The sequence below is a fragment of the Chiloscyllium plagiosum genome, chromosome 11 (assembly GCF_004010195.1).
Source record: "Chiloscyllium plagiosum isolate BGI_BamShark_2017 chromosome 11, ASM401019v2, whole genome shotgun sequence".
Classification (NCBI taxonomy): Eukaryota; Metazoa; Chordata; class Chondrichthyes; order Orectolobiformes; family Hemiscylliidae; genus Chiloscyllium; species Chiloscyllium plagiosum.
The window spans coordinates 74,102,653-74,120,140 of NC_057720.1; the positions used below are offsets into that span (position 1 = coordinate 74,102,653).

At 39.8% G+C, this 17,488-nt stretch overlaps 1 protein-coding gene across 1 annotated transcript in view; it reads right to left on the reverse strand.

The window, feature by feature from the left end:
- cdc73 (cell division cycle 73, Paf1/RNA polymerase II complex component, homolog (S. cerevisiae)) overlaps positions 1-17,488 on the reverse strand; it is a 319,379-nt gene that overhangs the window by 241,966 nt on the left and 59,925 nt on the right. The window contains exons 8-9 of the mRNA XM_043699805.1: positions 8,436-8,534; positions 7,685-7,763 (exon numbers count right to left, since the gene is read on the reverse strand). Of these exons, the coding sequence (XP_043555740.1) occupies positions 7,685-7,763; positions 8,436-8,534 (178 nt within the window). The remainder of the gene's footprint in view (positions 1-7,684; positions 7,764-8,435; positions 8,535-17,488) is intronic.

Here is a 17,488-nt window from a genome sequence, read left to right on the forward strand (position 1 = left end):
TATTGGATCCCTGTGGCTTCATTTTTCTTGGAAATCTGTCGTATTAAATCTATTCAAGACGAGAGGAATGATCAGGATAACCATGTAGCGATTTGTTAGTTGTCGTATTGGTATATGTCAGTATCTGCTAGCAGTGTGTTCGCTTTTTCTATGTATTGTGTATTCAGTATGTTAATTTCTCCAGTCTTGCATAGATTTATCAGGCTAACCGTGTAGCAATTTTTCAGTTGTTATGTTGGGTCATAGAGATGTACAGCATGGAATCAGGCCCTTCGGTCCAACCCGTCCATGCCAACCAGATATCCCAATCCAATCTAGTCCCACCTGTCAGCACCCGGCCCATATCCCTCCAAACCTTCCTATTCATATACCATCCAGATGCCTTTTAAATTTTGCAATTGTACTCGCCATTACCGCTTCCTCTGGCAGCTCATTCCATACACGTACTACCCTCTGCGTGAAAAAGGTGCCCCTTAGGTCTCTTTTATATCTTTTCCCTCTTACCCAAAACCTACGCCCTCTAGTTCTGGACTCCCCAACTCCAGGGAAAAGATCTTGTCTATTTATCCTATCCATTCCCCTCAATTTTGTAAACTTCTATAAAAGGTCACCCCCTCAGCCTCCAATGCCCCAAGGAAAACAGCCCCAGCCTGTTCAGCCTCTCCCTATAGCTCAAATCCTCCAACCCTGGCAACATCATTCTAAGTATTTTCTGAACCCTTTCAAGTTTCACAACTTCTTTCTGATAGGAAGGAGACCAGAATTGCACACAATATTGCAAAAGTGACTAACCAGTGCCCTGTACAGCCGCAACATGACCTCCTAACTCTTGTACTCAATACTCTGACCAATAAAGGAAAGCATACCAAATGCCTTCTTCACCATCTTATCTACCTACGACTCCACTTTTAAGGAGCTATGAACCTGCACTCCAAGGTCTCTTTGTTCAGCAACACTCCACAGAACCTTACCATTAAGTGTATAACCTAGCTGAAAATGTGTTGCTGGAAAAGCGCAGCAGGTCAGGCAGCATCCAAGGAACAGGAGAATCGACGTTTCGGGCATAAGCCCTTCTTCAGGAGGGCTTATGCCGTCCATTATACACTTTCTCCATTAAGTGTATAAGTCTTGCTAAGATTTGCTTTCCCAAAATGCAGCACCTTACACTTATCTGAATTAAACCCCATCTGCCACTTCTCAGCCTATTGGCCCATCTGATCAAGATCTCTGAGGTAACCCTCTTCGCTGTCCACTACACCTCCAATTTTGGTGTCATCTGCAAACTTACTAACTGTATCTCTTAAACTCACATCCAAATCATTTATATAAATGATGAAAAGTAGAGGACCCAGCACCGATCCTTGTGGCACTCCACTGGTCACAGGCCTACAGTCTGAAAAACAACCCTCCACCACCACCCTCTGTCTTCTCCCTTTGAGCCGGTTCTCTATCCAAATGGCTAGTTCTCCCTGTATTCGTGAGATCTAACCTTGCTAACCAGTCTCCCATGGGGAACCTTGTCGAACTTTTTACTGAAGTCCATATAGATCACATCTACCGCTCTGCTCTCATCAATCCTCTTTGTTACTTCTTCAAAAAACTCAATCAAGTTTGTGAGACATGATTTGCCACACACAAAGCCACGTTGACTATCCCTAATCAGTCCTCGTCTTTCCAAATACATGTACATCCTGTCCCTCAGGATTCCTTCCAAGAACTTGCCCCCCACCACGGACATCAGGATCACTGGTCTATAGTTCCCTGGCTTGTCCTTACCACCTTCCTTAAACAGTGGCACCACATTAGCCAACCTTCAGTCTTCTGGACCTCACAAATATCTCAGTAAGAGGCCCAGAAATCACTTCCCTAGCTTCCCACAGAGTTCTAGGCTACACCTGATCAGGTCCTGAGGATTTATCCACTTTTATGCATTTCAAGACATCCATCACTTCTGCCTGCGTAATATGGACATTTTGAGATGTCACCGTCTATTTCCCCACATTCTATATCCATGCCCTTTTCCACAGTATATACCTTTGCAAAATATTTGTTTAGTATCTCTCCCATTTTCTGCAGCTCCACACAAAGGCTACCTTGCTGATCTTTGAAGGGCCCTATTCTCTCCCCAGTTACCCTTTTGTCCTTAATGTATTTGTAAAAACTCGTTGAATTCTCCTTAATTCTATTTGCCAAAGCTAACTCATGTCCCCTTTTTGCCCTCCTGATTTCCCTCTTAAGTATACTCCTACTACTTTTATACTCTAAGGATTCGCTCCATCTATCCTGTCTATACCTTACATATGCTTCCTTCTTTTTCTTAACCAAACCCTCAATTTCTTTAGTCATCCAGCATTCCCTATACTTACCAGCCTTTCCTTTCACTCCATCACGAGTATATTTTCTCTGAACTCTCGTTATCTTATTTCTGAAGGCTTCCCATTTTCTAGGCATCCTTTACCTGCGAACATCTGCCCCCAATCAGCTTTTGAAAGTTCTTGCCTAATACCGTCAAAATTGGCCTTTCTCCACTTTAGAACTTCAGCTTTTAGATCTGGTCTATCCTTTTCCATCACTATTTTAAATCTAATAGAATTATGGTCGCTGCTCCCTCACTGATACCTCAGTCACCTGCCTTGCTTTATTTCTGTAGTAGGTACATCTACATCTACATCCGTTGCCATTTGTTGGTAGGGGCCAGTATGCTTGTAGTGTGTTTGCTTTCTCTAGGTGTTGTGCTGTATTCAGTATGACGGTCATGCGCCCTTTGTCTGCTGGTAGGATTACAATTATTTGTCCCTCCTGAGTCTTAGGGCTTTCCTGTTTTGTGTGTTGAGGGTATGTCCTTCTCTCTTTCTCTGTGCTTGTAATTCAGTCCTCATACCAGTGCGGCTTTTTTGGTGTCTGTTAATGGTCGAATATAGTTATTGGACGCAAACTCGACCAATCATGAATAGATCACTACACTACAGGTAGCCAGCTCCACTGGTAGGATTAGACTGTTTTTGTCCTTCTACGGCTTTCCTTTCTTGTGTTGAGGGTGTCTCCTTCTCTCTCTACTTAACACTGGGGTCACTGTCTGCCTGATGGGCTGTTGGGTTTCCCTTGCGAGTCCGTTGTTCTTCAGAGTGACTTTTAATGCTGCCAGGAAACCCATTTTATTGGCATCACTGTGTTTGTAATTCAGTCCACGCACCAGTGCAACTTTTTCGGTGTCTGTTAAAGGTCGGTCTGACAGGTTCTTTATCCAATGTCTGATTTGTCAGCATTGATGTTGTGGGCGAGTTTGGACAATTTCTCCTGTAGGGCAAGTCTTTTCTTTCTCTTGGTTTTCTGTTGTTTCATGGAGGTGGTTACGTCTAATGTTGTGATCCATTCATGGTTGGTCGAGTTTGAGAGAGATAAAACCTTCTAATCCTACCAGCAGACAGAGGGTGCATGACTGTCATACTGAATACACAATACATAGAGAAAGCGAACACACTGCTAGCAGATACGGACATATACCAACACGACAACTGAAAAATCGCTACATAGTTATCCTGATCATTCCTTGAGTAGATTTAACAAGACAGATTTCCAAAAAAAAATGAAGCCACAGAGATACAATACACACCGCTTCTATGGAGTCCCCCATGTACACAAACTAGAGGCACCCTCAGACCCATAGTTTCACTTCCAGGAACATTGACATTCAGACTAGCCAACAAACTGCATCAAAGACTAAAACATCTAATGGACAACTCATCCCACTTCATTCATTCTGCCCAAGAATTCTTCAACATCACCAAGGACACCAAAATAGACGAGGACAAGATCATGATCTCCTTCGAGGTGACAGCACTGTTCACCTCCACAGATACCTCCTTAGCCAAGGAAACACTAACCTCACTACTCAAAGGACCAGGAATGCAGGCAACCTACAACACCAACACCATCAGCAAAGACAGCATCCTCAAACTACTGGATCAATGCCTCACGAACCACTTCATCTTCAATGTCCAGGTATACAAACAAATCAACGGAACACCCATGGGATCACCGACATCAGGATTAATAGCAGATGCTGTCATGCAAAGACTAAACTGGACAGCAGTGCCAACTATCCAGTCTAAGCTGTGGTTCCGCTATGTAGATTACATCTTTGTCATTAGAAAATGCACACAGTTCGAGGAAACCAATCAACTCGTAAAAAAAATCCTCACCAGCATAAAATTCACCAAAGAAGAGAACAACAACTGACTCCCCTTCCTGGCAGAAACGACTGAACACAAGGGGCAATGGGGAGTTCCAGACCAGCATATACAGGGAGGCTTCCTGCACAGACCAAGTACTTAACTACAACAGCAACAATCCCAACACCCACAAATGCAGCTGCATCAGAACATTGTTCAAGTGACCCACAGCATACTGCAGCACCCCAGAGCTGCTCAAAGCGAAAGACCACTACCTACACGACTTTGGAAATAACATACTCAAAAAAGGTTCGTCCGCCAGTACCGACACGACAGACTACAACAGATAGACACAACGCATCTTGGTACCGTTGCCATGCTGCCATATATTAAGAACTTATCAGAAATGACCACTCGGCCAGTCCAACACCTGGTTATCACGGTAGCCCACAAACCAAACACCACACGACAACAACTACTAACAAGTATAAAGGATCCCATACTCACAGCCAGCAGGGCCACGTTATACAAAACACCATGTAAAGACTGCCAAAAGCACAACATAGGGAAAACAGGAAGGAAATTAGCCACCAGCACCAAACTGCCACGAAGCGACCTGACCAGTTATCACTTGCATCCTTACACACAGATAATGAAGGACACCAATTCCACTGGGGCAACGTAACCATCCTAGGACAAGACAAACAAGATATGCACGGGAATTCCTGGAACCCTTCCATTCAACCTGGTACTGCATTAACAAACATGTAGAGTTAAACCCCATATACCAACCACTAAGAAACGGAACCAGCAACAAAACCAAAATGACTCTACCAACCCCAGCAGACCCAGACACCCAAATAGCAAGCTGGAAAGAACACCAAAGCTTCACCGGAAGGGCACTGATAATGTTACCAGGAATGGTGACGAAACTTCTGCGAACAAACTTACCAGCTCAGTGAGCAAATCAACAACTTCATCCACAACCTGAGCTACAAATCTTCTTGATTTCTCTGATTCCCTAACTATGCTATCTTTCACTGATATAATATTTTTCTTGCTTATCCCCATTTGAATGACACTCCGAATCACAGTACAGTGGTCAGTTCACTTATCCTCCTTGCAGTGTGAGCCCTCATCTACCCCAGAAGCAAGAATTATGTACCTATTAGACAAGGGCATTTGTTGAGTCTCCTCCAACGCCACATGCTGTATTCCAATTCCTGCATCGCTCACAGTTAAATCCTCCTGCCCTAACTGCAGACCATATTTGATATAAATAATCACAGCTGAATAACTGTCTCCTGAAAGTATCCAGCTGAGTCTCCCCATCCCTGATGTGTTGCAGCATCTACTGTTCAGATTCCAGTTCATCAATTTTGAGCCAAAAGTCCTCAAGCAGCCAACCTTTGCAGATATGATCACTGTGAATCACACGTGCATCCACTAGCACTCATATCCTTCAGCTGCAATACATCGACCACCAAGTCATCTCTATTCTATTTAATTAAATAATTTAGATGTTGAATATTTTAAAAATAAATTTCCTAACCGTATTTTTCAAGCAAGCTGCTCACTTGCAGGAAAATATTTGAAATGGTCAATAAACATACTGCCAATACACCAAATTATTTCAACAAATCTTTTATATGATTTTCTAAGTTTAAAACACAAATGATGTCCTCGCAAATGCAATTTTTCAAACTTTCCATTTGAATAGTCTGCAGACCTTCAAACAACATGAATGCTTAATTCATGAGAAAGCTTACTTTGAATCAAAAATCTCCTGCAAAGTCAATGTTTAATTCTTGAAAAACCCTGCATTTAAACAGGCTTTTCCAAATTGGAATAAGGATCTATACCATCAAGTGCAATATGGTATTCAATCAATGATATGCAAATGTTTAGCTTTGCTTCACTTCCTCAAAAAAACTTTGTAAACAGCCTTAAAAGCATTATGCAAAAATTATATTGCTATAATATAATCAGAAGTACCCGGCTCCCCAATATAGGGGAACAGATTTGAAATTAAGGATTAATCCAGTGTGGCATCTGGATCCCTGATAATTGTTATCCCTTCCATACTTTACACTTCCAAGAATCTTAGGAATAAAAATCCATAAAGCCCGTAGGTCCTCTTCTGTACTGCAGCATTTGCTGTTTGTATTTCACATTTCCAGAAACAGCATTATTTTGCTTTTGAACATCATAAATTTATCATAATCTCCCAGTTTTTGCAGCTTTATTTCAAAAGCCCTAGGTACCATACATCTTATTTACCTTTGTACTTTCAACAGATTATTGCACATTACCAAGCATTTCTCTATTGTTGCACTCTTCCATTGAAATTGGATCATTTGCTACCTTTCAGGACTCCTCATTCTTCCAACAATATCAATTACATTCAAACAATCTTACCAATTGAAAAGTTTATAAATCATTTTATGGACAAAGTCTTTCTGATCAATTTATGTGTTGATTTATCTGTAATTTCTACAATAACCAACTTATATAGCACTTGAACTTAACTCTTCATTTATCATTTTACTGATAATGTGTCACTGAAAACCAGTTCCTCATGAGAGAGGTGTTAAATATAATAAATTATATAAAGGATATAGTGTATTGAAAGCCACTGCAATCAAATAGTTATTCCTGAAAACAGAAGACACTAAACTGTTTGAACTTTCTCAAACTGGCAAAATTAATTTGCTATTATGACTCTGCAATTATTCGACACTGGGGACAATCACTATCTTGGCCAAATTCTGAAGACTGATGCTAAAATATTGATGAAAGATATTTTCTGCAGCAATTATTGAACATTCCAATTTATACATCTTTGACCAACAAATAATTCCACAAGCTAATCAGAGACGCGTACTGGGACAAAGAGAAACCAGATATATCATCACAAAATGTGAAAGTGATTTTATCTTATTTGCTAGAAGACATTAAAACAAAATAATTTTCTGTCAAGTCAAACATGCTTGCCTATAATCTTGTCACAAATTTTTGACAGACTTAATTAAATGTACAAAATTTCATAAGTACTGATGTATCACAAAAAATTAACATTGGCTCTCCCTTCAACCTACATACTGAATATAATTAAGGATGGAAATTAATGAGGGTTCAAGACATCGGATATATTCAGCAGTATTTAAGATTCCTGTAACTTTTCCACAATTCAAGTCAAATACTTTATTTGCCTAAGCATAAACAAACTATTGAACACCACACACTTGAAGTGAAGTTACTTAAAATATCAAGTTGAGTTGCAACTTGATATTTTAAGTAACTCTTATTTTTGATTTTACTTCACGGATTTAAATTTTATACTGCCACATAAATGGTATTTCTTTGATCATTACCTGGTGACTGCCAATCCATTTAACTGAAGGAACAAATACTTCTATGGCCCAAACAGAAATCTAGAAAGTCTCTCAACTTTTCCTTTTTGAGGATTTGGAGTGGGGCAAGAGTGTGTACATTTAATAATACTTATTTACCTTCCTTCTTTGCAAATCTTTCCTGATCATATCTGTTGTATGCCGCTGGAATAGGCTGTTTATTTCGCAATGCCGGGTCCTGCAACACACAAAATTACACTTATTATCAAGCAACAATTACAAAATTACTCCTTTGAAATGAAACATAAAATTTGCAGGGGGAAAAAGAAAATTGAAGAGGAATACGTTTAACAACTGAGAGTTGAGCAAAGATTCATTCAATAAATGTACAACCATAGGGTTGGTACTATTTGGGTATTAAATACAGAATATACTTTTTTCAAAACTTAAAGGCTATCTGACATGACAAACAATAGATCATAGGATGTTTATAGTACAATATTATAGCATATAAAGGAATTGGCTAAGATTTTTCACATGCACAAATTACTTGCATAGTTCGCATGTTTTCTACGTGAAACTAAATATTTTTGGTGCAAATGATTTATGTTTTACTCTGTTTTAACTTTTTAAGTGGGAAACTGACAATGTGAGACAAAGGCTCTAGTTATCAAAATTGCTGAGACGCGGATTACTTGTACATGAACAGCAGATGCAGCACTAATACAGGTTCACTTTCAAAATCTTATTGCACCATTCTGCCCACCCATTCCCGAGATAACCTTTTGGAAGAGCAGTCCAATTTAATCACAAATCTAAATGATTTGATTTGACCCCTATTTCAAAAATCATTACAACAATTTGTCATATTTTTAAAACATGAAAAGATAATGTGTGTGTTTGTTCTTACCGGTTGTATTACATTTTGTGGGGGTCTCTGTTCTGGTGCTCTTCCTTCCTCCCTAGCTTTTACTGATTGTAAAATTGCAAATATGTTCTTGGAAAAATTCTGAGGGAAGGAAGCAATATAATCAGCGGTGCAACACTCAAGTATACATGGAATACAATAGCATAGCATGCAATTTAATACAAAACTGGTATCTGTGAACGTGACAAAAAAATTATGATTTTGCACAATTGAGAATTAAACTGGACTTCATTCCCTTTCAAAATGTTGTATACTATCAGCTTATATGCAAAAGAATTCTAGAATTTAGATAACACTTTCTTGTGCAGGCCTTTAACTTAAAGCAATTAATCAGAAACACAAAGCTGGCGCATTATAACTGCTGGATAAAGAAATACATTAAGAAGAACATGAAATTGCTCAGGAATTAAGGACATTGATAATCATCGTAGTTGGGCCTGTATACTGAGCTAATGCTCATTATTGTGAGCTCAAGGAGATTAGTAGCACCAAGAGGAATTTGATGCATCTGCTTCTGAGGGGGTAACCTCAGAAGAAAACCAGACTCCAATGAAACGAGTTTGATACAACAGTCGGAAAACAATTAAATCAATGATTACCAAGGTGAAGTCAGGGAAGAAAATAGCAATCTATCTGCAAGTAGTTCAGAGATTTCCAAGGTCACAAAAGAAACCTCATTACACCTTTAAACACAACTGGCTTCAGTCATGTTGAATTTTACTCCCCTTCAGCACAAGGATTATTTTTCTTTTAAAAACTAGACAAGCTTAGAAACAGATTGACATTACATATTTACAAGGATATCTCAAGGACATGAGAAAATGTCAAATGATCAATTTCTATGGTATGGCCAGCCATTTACAATCAAATTAACACATTGATATATGATTCATAATACTTTTAAGTCTGATAAGTGGCTGGTTACGTTTAATATTTTGTTTCATAGCAGTGAAATTGCTGATGCTAATTTTATATTGGACCTCAATGGTTCACAACCAATTCCTACTTTCTTCACCTTAACAATATGTGGTATAACTAAGATCAGTTTGACTAGGAAAGTGCATGAGCACATAACCCACAATTATCCTTGCTAACTAACTATCTAACACTAATTTAAGGCAAATTTATAATTTACCTTTAAAAGAAATTGAAAATACGTTGGTTCATGATTTCAATTGGTAAACTCAATTTATATCTGCATCTCAATCTAAGTTATCAATGACACCACAGAGATGATCCTCATCTGGTCATATTAAAAAGTGATCCAAGTAAGATAATAGCACCAGAAATCACAATATCAATGAAGAATATTAGCTGTCAAATAATTAAACTCAGCTTGAGCCCAAAGTTCAGAAAAACTGAAGGTTACCAGCCAATGATGCATTTTTAGCAGTTAACAAAGAAAGGAGTGAAAAGTTTGAATTAATTGAAATGTTAAAAAGTCCTTAAACAGGGGACAAATGAAAGACTTCTTGAATTCTGAGCACAGGGATGAAAACATTCAGGATCAGCAACAGTAAAAATACAAGCATGATCCTCAATGGATTAACGGAAAAAAGAACAAGTCCTGCAGGAAAAAATATGTGACTCATGAGCATAAATTTGTGAACATATCAGAGAACATTAAAAGGATGCCTTGCCTGGGCTGCAGAGCTTTAGTTATAATGAAAGATTGGATAGATTAGAGCAGAGGATACTAGGAGGACTATAATGACTAGAGGAGCATAGAGTAAACGATCAATATTTCAAAAAAAAAATCCAGCTAAATGAAAATTTCTCAGTATTTTAACAGTGAAAGAATGGAAAAGACAAATAGAGAGCTGGAACCTAGAATAAATTAATATTCTTGATGATCACTGGTACAGTTTGAGCATTCTTCATTTTTTTTTTGTCTTGCCCAATGAAAAAGATTACCCTTTGCCTAATGTAAAAGATTACCGGAGTTCGTGCAAATTCCACATTGGCAGTCAACTGAGGGTGGAATTGAACGAGAGTCCCTGGCTGTGAGGCAGCATTGCTATCCACTGAGCTTCCATGCCACCCCATCGGAGTATCCTCCAGTATAAATCACAAGTTATCATACAGGTAAGCAAGTAATTAGGAAAGCTAATAAAATGTTATCATTTATTGCTAGGAAGACTGAACACTAAAGTAGTTATTATTATTCTATCAATAATAATGACCACATGCTTCTGGCTGCCTGCCAGTTCAACAAACCATCGTGATGCCATACCAACATTTCTGTCTGAGTCCTCCTGCAGAGCTCAACACAAGCTGAATGAATAATACCACATCTTCCATCTCGGTTACATCCCTCAGGATTCAGCATTAAGTATAATAATTTAGATCCTGTTCAATATGGGTTGCTCCCAGAACAGCCAATCCACTTTCAACTATACACATTTCTCGTTAGGACTCACTCAGCAGTTACTTCTCTCCTGGCTTACTATCACCAACACCCTAATCATTAGCATAAATACCACCATTTCCCAGCTGCTTTCAGTTCTGATGAAGGGCCACTGGACTCAAAACATTAATGTTGCTTTTCTCTCCACATTTACTGCCAGATCTACTGAGTTCCTCAGTTTTTCTTGTTTTTCTTTCTGGTCTTCAGCATCTGTAGTTCGGTCTATTATTTCACTAAAGTAGGGAGGTTATGCATCTGTCATACAAGACACTGATGCGACTACATGTGGAACTCAGTGTCTTGTATTGCTCACCTCATTTAAAGATGCAGATGTGCGACAAGAAGTTCAAAGGAGATTTTCCAGACTAATACTTGGAATGGATGGGTTGTCTTATGAAGAAACAATGGAAAGGCTAGGTAGTATCTTCTGGAACTAGATGAGTGAGAGGTAATTGAAACACAAAAGATCCTGAAGGCTCTTGATAGAGTGGGTGTGGATGTTTCCTCTAATGAGAGAATATAGAACTTTCACCACTGCTTAAATAAAGGGGGAACATCCCTTTGCACAATGTACCAGGCAAAACTTTCTGAGGGCTCCAAGTCTTTAGAAAGCTGTTCCTGAAAAGTGCGCTATTTTCTTCCTTAAGTGCTTTTCCAGTTTTGCATTAAAAGCATTTATTCTTATTACAACAGTTATCATAGAATCCCTCTAGTGCAGAAAGAGACTATTTAGTATATAAGAGTCTGCACAACCCTTGCAAGAGCAACCCGTCCAGAACTACCATATCTACCAAAGTTAATCCATCTAGACGACACATCCCTGGACACTAGGGCAATTTAGCAAGTCGAATCCACAGAACCTGCAGTTTTGGACTGTGGGAGGAAACCAGTCAACTGGTGTAAATGGTGAAAACATGCAAACTCCACACAGGAAGATAGTCACGCAAGACTGGAATTGCATCCTGGTCACTGGCGCTATAAGACAACGGTGTTAATCACTAAGCCAATGCACCAAGTATGTCTTGTTCTGAATTTTCTTTGCCATTTATTATAGACTCTCATATTTATCACTGTATCTTTACATTTCCCACAAGTGAAATTTTATAGCTACCATTACAGAGACTGGCTTTCAATTACTGAATTATTAACAGAATTTAACAGGTTCTATCGATGTCCCAAAAGATTAGCCTGAGCTCCAGCTTAAGGTTCTGTGACTTTACCACTCATTATATTACCATCTGCCTCCTGTACCTGTTCAAACTGCCTTATTATCTTCAAAAATTCTTGTCAGGTCTCCCGTTAGCCTTCTTTTCTTTCTAAAATAAAAGATGCTCCAGGCTGTTCATTTTTTCCTTTTAAATACAAGAATTGAGAGGCTTTATCATCTTCTTAAACTTTTTTCACACCACATTGTCTCTACAAATAATACGAACACAAGAAACTCTCACTGTCCTCCGAAAACAGCTTGACCAAGGGTCAATGCAAGTTTAACCTGACTTTTCTGATTTCCATTCTGTTCAAGGATGCACTTGGAATGGCAACTCATCTTTTCATTTTCTATTTCAGATCTCCAACATTCGCAATTCTATGTTTTATTTTATATCCACAATTTGGTTTTTTTCCCTCAATGGTGTACTTATTCAGCTGCAGCAGAACAAGAGAAATTCAACTCAGCAAACTATTTCATAATTATAACCATATCCTGAATCTGACTCAGTGCTGCCAATTCTCAGATATTTCCAAATGTTGATGTCCTCAAAGCAGCTGAAACACCAGACACTGGACTGGATATTCTGAGAAGTGGCAATCGCAGTCAGATTGCCACTCCATTCCTACTTCTCTATTTCGTGCTCCACATTTCAAGTAGGAGATTCTGATCATGACTCTTGCAGACTTGTGGAGTGTCCCTGAAATCTAACAAGTCCCTCATAGTGCAAGGTAATTTGGGGATGGCAAAGAATGCCCCTTTGTCAAGGCAGCAGTTGGTGTATTTGGTGCAGTAGATGTCGAGCAGCATAAGTAAGGTAAGAGAGAAGTTAAGGTGCCAGGTACATACATGTAGGCCAGACCAAATGAGGACAGCAGATTTCCTTCCGTAGGATATTAGTGAGCCAGAGGTCTACAGAGTGCTAGGACCCCAGGTATTCACAACATGTATTATATTATTTAGAAGCAGCAGCGAAATGTGCTATCTTTCAAGTTTTAAATGACACGAGTGGACTCGATGGGCCGAATGGACTTACTTCCGCTCCTATGTCTTATAGATACTGGTTGGGAAGGTGAACCATGAACAGGTTACAGAGATGTTTCAGTATGACTTAGACAAGTTGAGTGAGTGGGCAAGTGCGTGGAGGGTAAGTGTAATGGGATTTATTGTAAAGTTATCCACGTTGTTAATAAAAATAACAAGGCAGATTGTCTGAATGCAACAGACTGGGAAAGGGGAAGTGCACCGAAACCTGGGTCTCATTGTACAATCTTTGCCGAAAGAATGCAAGTGGTGAAGAATGCAAACGTTATGTTGACATTCACAGCTCAAGGATTTGAGTACAGGTGCAGGGATATTGCGCAACAACTATACAGGGCTGTGATGACACCACACCCTGTAGTACTCGTACTTTGATTAGATTTGATTACTTACAGTGTGGAAACAGGCCCTTCGGCCCAACCAGTCCACACCGACCCGCTGAAGCGCAACCTACCCAGACTCATTCCCCCACATTCACCCCTTCACCTAACTCTACGGGCAATTTAACATGGCCAATTCACCTAACCTGCACATTTTTGGATTGGGGGTTGAAACCGGAGCACCCGGAGGAAACCCACGCAGACACGGAGAGAATGTGCAAACTCCACACAGAGTGTCGCCTGAGGCGGGAATTGAACCCGGGTCTCTGGCGCTATGAGGCAGCAGTGCCAACCACTGCCACCGTGCCGCTCACTGTACTGTTTTGGTCTTCTTATCGGAGGATGAATGTTCTAGCTTTGGAAGAAGCGAAGAAAAGTTTGCTAGAATTATGCCTGCGATGGCAGGAATGGTGCAAGAAATTAGACTGGATCAGTTTAGACAATATCGACTGAAGTTTAGAATAATAACGGGGTAACCTATAAATTTCTAACAGGACTTGAAAGGGTAAAAGCAAGAAGGATGATCCCCACAACGAGGGAGTCTAGAACCAGGGGTCACAAATGTGACTCCAGATCCACAGCAAGATGGTTGACTCCCAAGTGCCTTCTGAAAGCAAGCCACTCAGTTGCATCAAGCACGATAAAGTTTCAACAGAAAAATGAAACTGGGCAGAGCACCTTGCACTGACATAGGCACCAGAAAAGCAACAACAGCAACAGTTCTATCAACCCTTACTAATATCTGGGGCACAATGCCAAAATTGGGAGAGCTGTTTCAGAAAATCAAGCAACAGCCTGACATAGTCATACTCAAGAAATTGTATCATCTAGATAATGCCCCATACACTAACGTCACCATCCCTGGTGTCCTATCCTACTGGCAGGACAGAACCAGCAGAGGTAATGACACAGTGGTGTATAGTCAGGAGGGAGTCGCCATGCATAGCCTCAACATTGACTCTAGACCCCATGAAGTATCATGGTGTCAAGTTAAACACAAGCAAGGAGACCTCCTGTTGATTACCAAGTTCCACTCTCCCTTAACCGATGAATAGAGTTTGATTTGGATAAATGCAAGGTGTTGTATTTTGGTAATACTAACAAGGGCAGGACTTATATAGTTAACGGTAGAGCCATGGGTAGCGTTGTCAAACAGAGAGACCTAGGAGTTGAGTTCCTTTGAAATTTGCAGCTCAGATAGGCAAGGTAATGAAGGTGGTATTTTGCATACATGTCTTCATTTCGCAGACCAATGAGTATAGGAATTGCATCGTCATGTTGTGATTGAACAGGACATTGGTGAGGCCAGTTTTGGAGGACTGCGTACAGTTCTGGTCGCCCTGCTAAAGGGAGGATATTAGCAAATTGGAGAGGGTTCAGACAAGATTAACAAGGATGTTGCCTGGATCAGAGCGTTTCGGTTATAAGGAGAGGCTGCAACATTTTTCACTGAATGACGAGAGTCTTTCCTCCAGGATAGGGGAGTTCAAAACTAAGGGGCACCTTTTAAGAAATGAGGAGAAAGATTTAGAAGGGATTTGAGGGGCAACATTTTCACAGAGTGGTTCACATGTGGAATGAACTGCCAGAGGAAGTGGTAGATTCAAGTAGAGTTACGACATTGAAAAGGCATTTTGACAGGTACAGGTACAGGTGCATGTACATGAAAGGTTTAGAGGGTGTCAGATCACGGTCCAGTTGGGAGTGGGGGATCTAAGCAGTCTTGGGGAGATGCAGCTGGGGATGTGTGAGTTAAGTTCAGGAATCACTTTAATACTTACCCAGGTGTTGCAGTAGGTTTCTCATTGTCAAATTTCCTGGCTAACTGTTCACATAACTGCACTAGAACCCACCTGAATATATTAAGAATGAGTTAAATTGACAGGTTACTGAGAAAACACAGGAGTAAGCAGATAGCATAGCTCTAAACAAGCTAAATAGTTTCAATGATTCAATTAAAAAGGCCTTGATGGGAAAAAAAACATAAACAAGGGAATAATTCTGAGGTTTATAAATGTAATACATTTGTTGCTAGAAAAGATTAGTAGCAGACCATAACCAAGACAAAAGTAACTTATTCAAACCCCACGATGAGTCTCAGAGGAAATAATAACAGGAACATGACAATATTTTCAAAATAGACTCGAACAGGTAATCACAATGTTTGTTTTAACCTTAACACAAGTATATCAAGATATTTCCAGGTTATTAAGTTAAAAATCACCACAACACCAGGTTATAGTCCAACAGGTTTATTTGGAAGCACTAACTTTCGGAGCACTGCTGTGTCCACAACCACCTGATGAAGGAGAAGGTTGAAAGATCCAAGCCTGGTGATTAATCAGGCTTGAGAACAGACCTGAACCACAGGTGATTAGGCAATGGGAACCAAGCAGCTCAGTTGGATGTAAGAACACTTCTGGATATATAGATGGTGAAAAATCACCATATAACCTGGACTATAACCTGGTGTCATGAGATTTTTGACCTTGTCCAATCAAGTCCAACACCGGCAACTCAGTATATACATAAATAAAAGAACCCTGAGCCGCTCAATACAGAAAAAACTGAAAGTCAGTAAGGCAGATATGATTAGAGTAGACTGATGTTCACAGATAAAAAGACCTCTGACTTGAGAGATGCATTCAAGAGTGTGATGTTCGGAGGCATTTTGTTCTTAAGTGAAGGGTAAGGCTGTAAGATTAAGAAACAAATGGATGAATCAAGATATTGAGGTTTAGTCAAGAACAAAAGAGAACCTTATGTTAGATATAGACAACTTGATTCAATTGAATCTCTTAATCAATACAAAGAGTGTAGGGGCATTCTTGAGAGAGAAATTAGGAAGGCAAAGATGGGATAGGAGACAGAATTGGCAGATCAGGTTAAGGATAATCCAAAGAGATTCTACAAAGGAGAGTAACTAGAGAAAGGGTAGGGGCTTCTTAAAGATCAGAGAGGTCATATCTTTGAGCTGAAACCCAGGAGATGAGAGAGATACTAAATGAATATTCCGCATCAAGAAGATGTGGAGAAAGAAATGGAGTCTTGAGAATGCAGAGAAATAAGCCTTGATGTTTTTAAAACAATTCACATTACAGAAAAGGAAGTTCAGGAGGTCTGGGAGAATATAAAGATGGATAAATCTCCAGGACCTGATCTAATGTATCCCAAAATGTTGTGGAAGTAAGGGAGGAAATTGCAACACCCATACAGAAATATTTGCATCATCTATAGCCATGGGTGAGGTGCCCAATGACTAGAGGGTTGCTAGTGTTGTACCTTTGTTTAAGAAGGGTTTAGGGAGAAGCCTGGGAACTACAGACCTGTGAGCCTGACTTCGATTATGGGTAAATTGTTGGAGGTGATTTTGAAAGATGGGATTCATGAATATTTAGAGGGGCAAGAATTGATTAGAGATAGTCAGCATGGTTTTGTGCGAGGAAAATCGTGTCTCACAAACTTGATTGAGAATTTTGAGGAAGTTATCAGAAAGATTGATAATGGCAGAGCAGTAGGCATCGTTTATTTGGATTTTAGTAAAGCCTGTAACAACATTCCACCTAGTAGACTAATAGTAAAATTAGGTCACATGGGGTTCATGACGAGCTTGCCAATTTGTTACATAATTGACAGCAGGAGACAGAGTGAGTTTTGAGAAGATTTGTAGCTCAGGTTGAGGTTCTGGATATAGATTTGCTCGCTGAGCTGGAAGGTTCGTTTCCAGACGTTTTGTCACCATACTAGCTAACATCATCAGTGAGCCTCCGGATGAAGCACTGGTGGTATAGTCCGCTTTCTATTTATGTGTTTCAGTTTCCTTGAGTTGGTGGCATCATTTCCTGTTCTTTTTCTCAGGGGGTGATAAATGAGATCCAAGTCAATGTATTTGTTGATAGAGTGCTGGTTGGAGTGCCATGTTCCTGGAAGGCTGTTTGGCATGCTTGCCTTCATTGCTCAGACTTCTGACTATTGGAGTTGGGAAGTCATGTTGAGATTG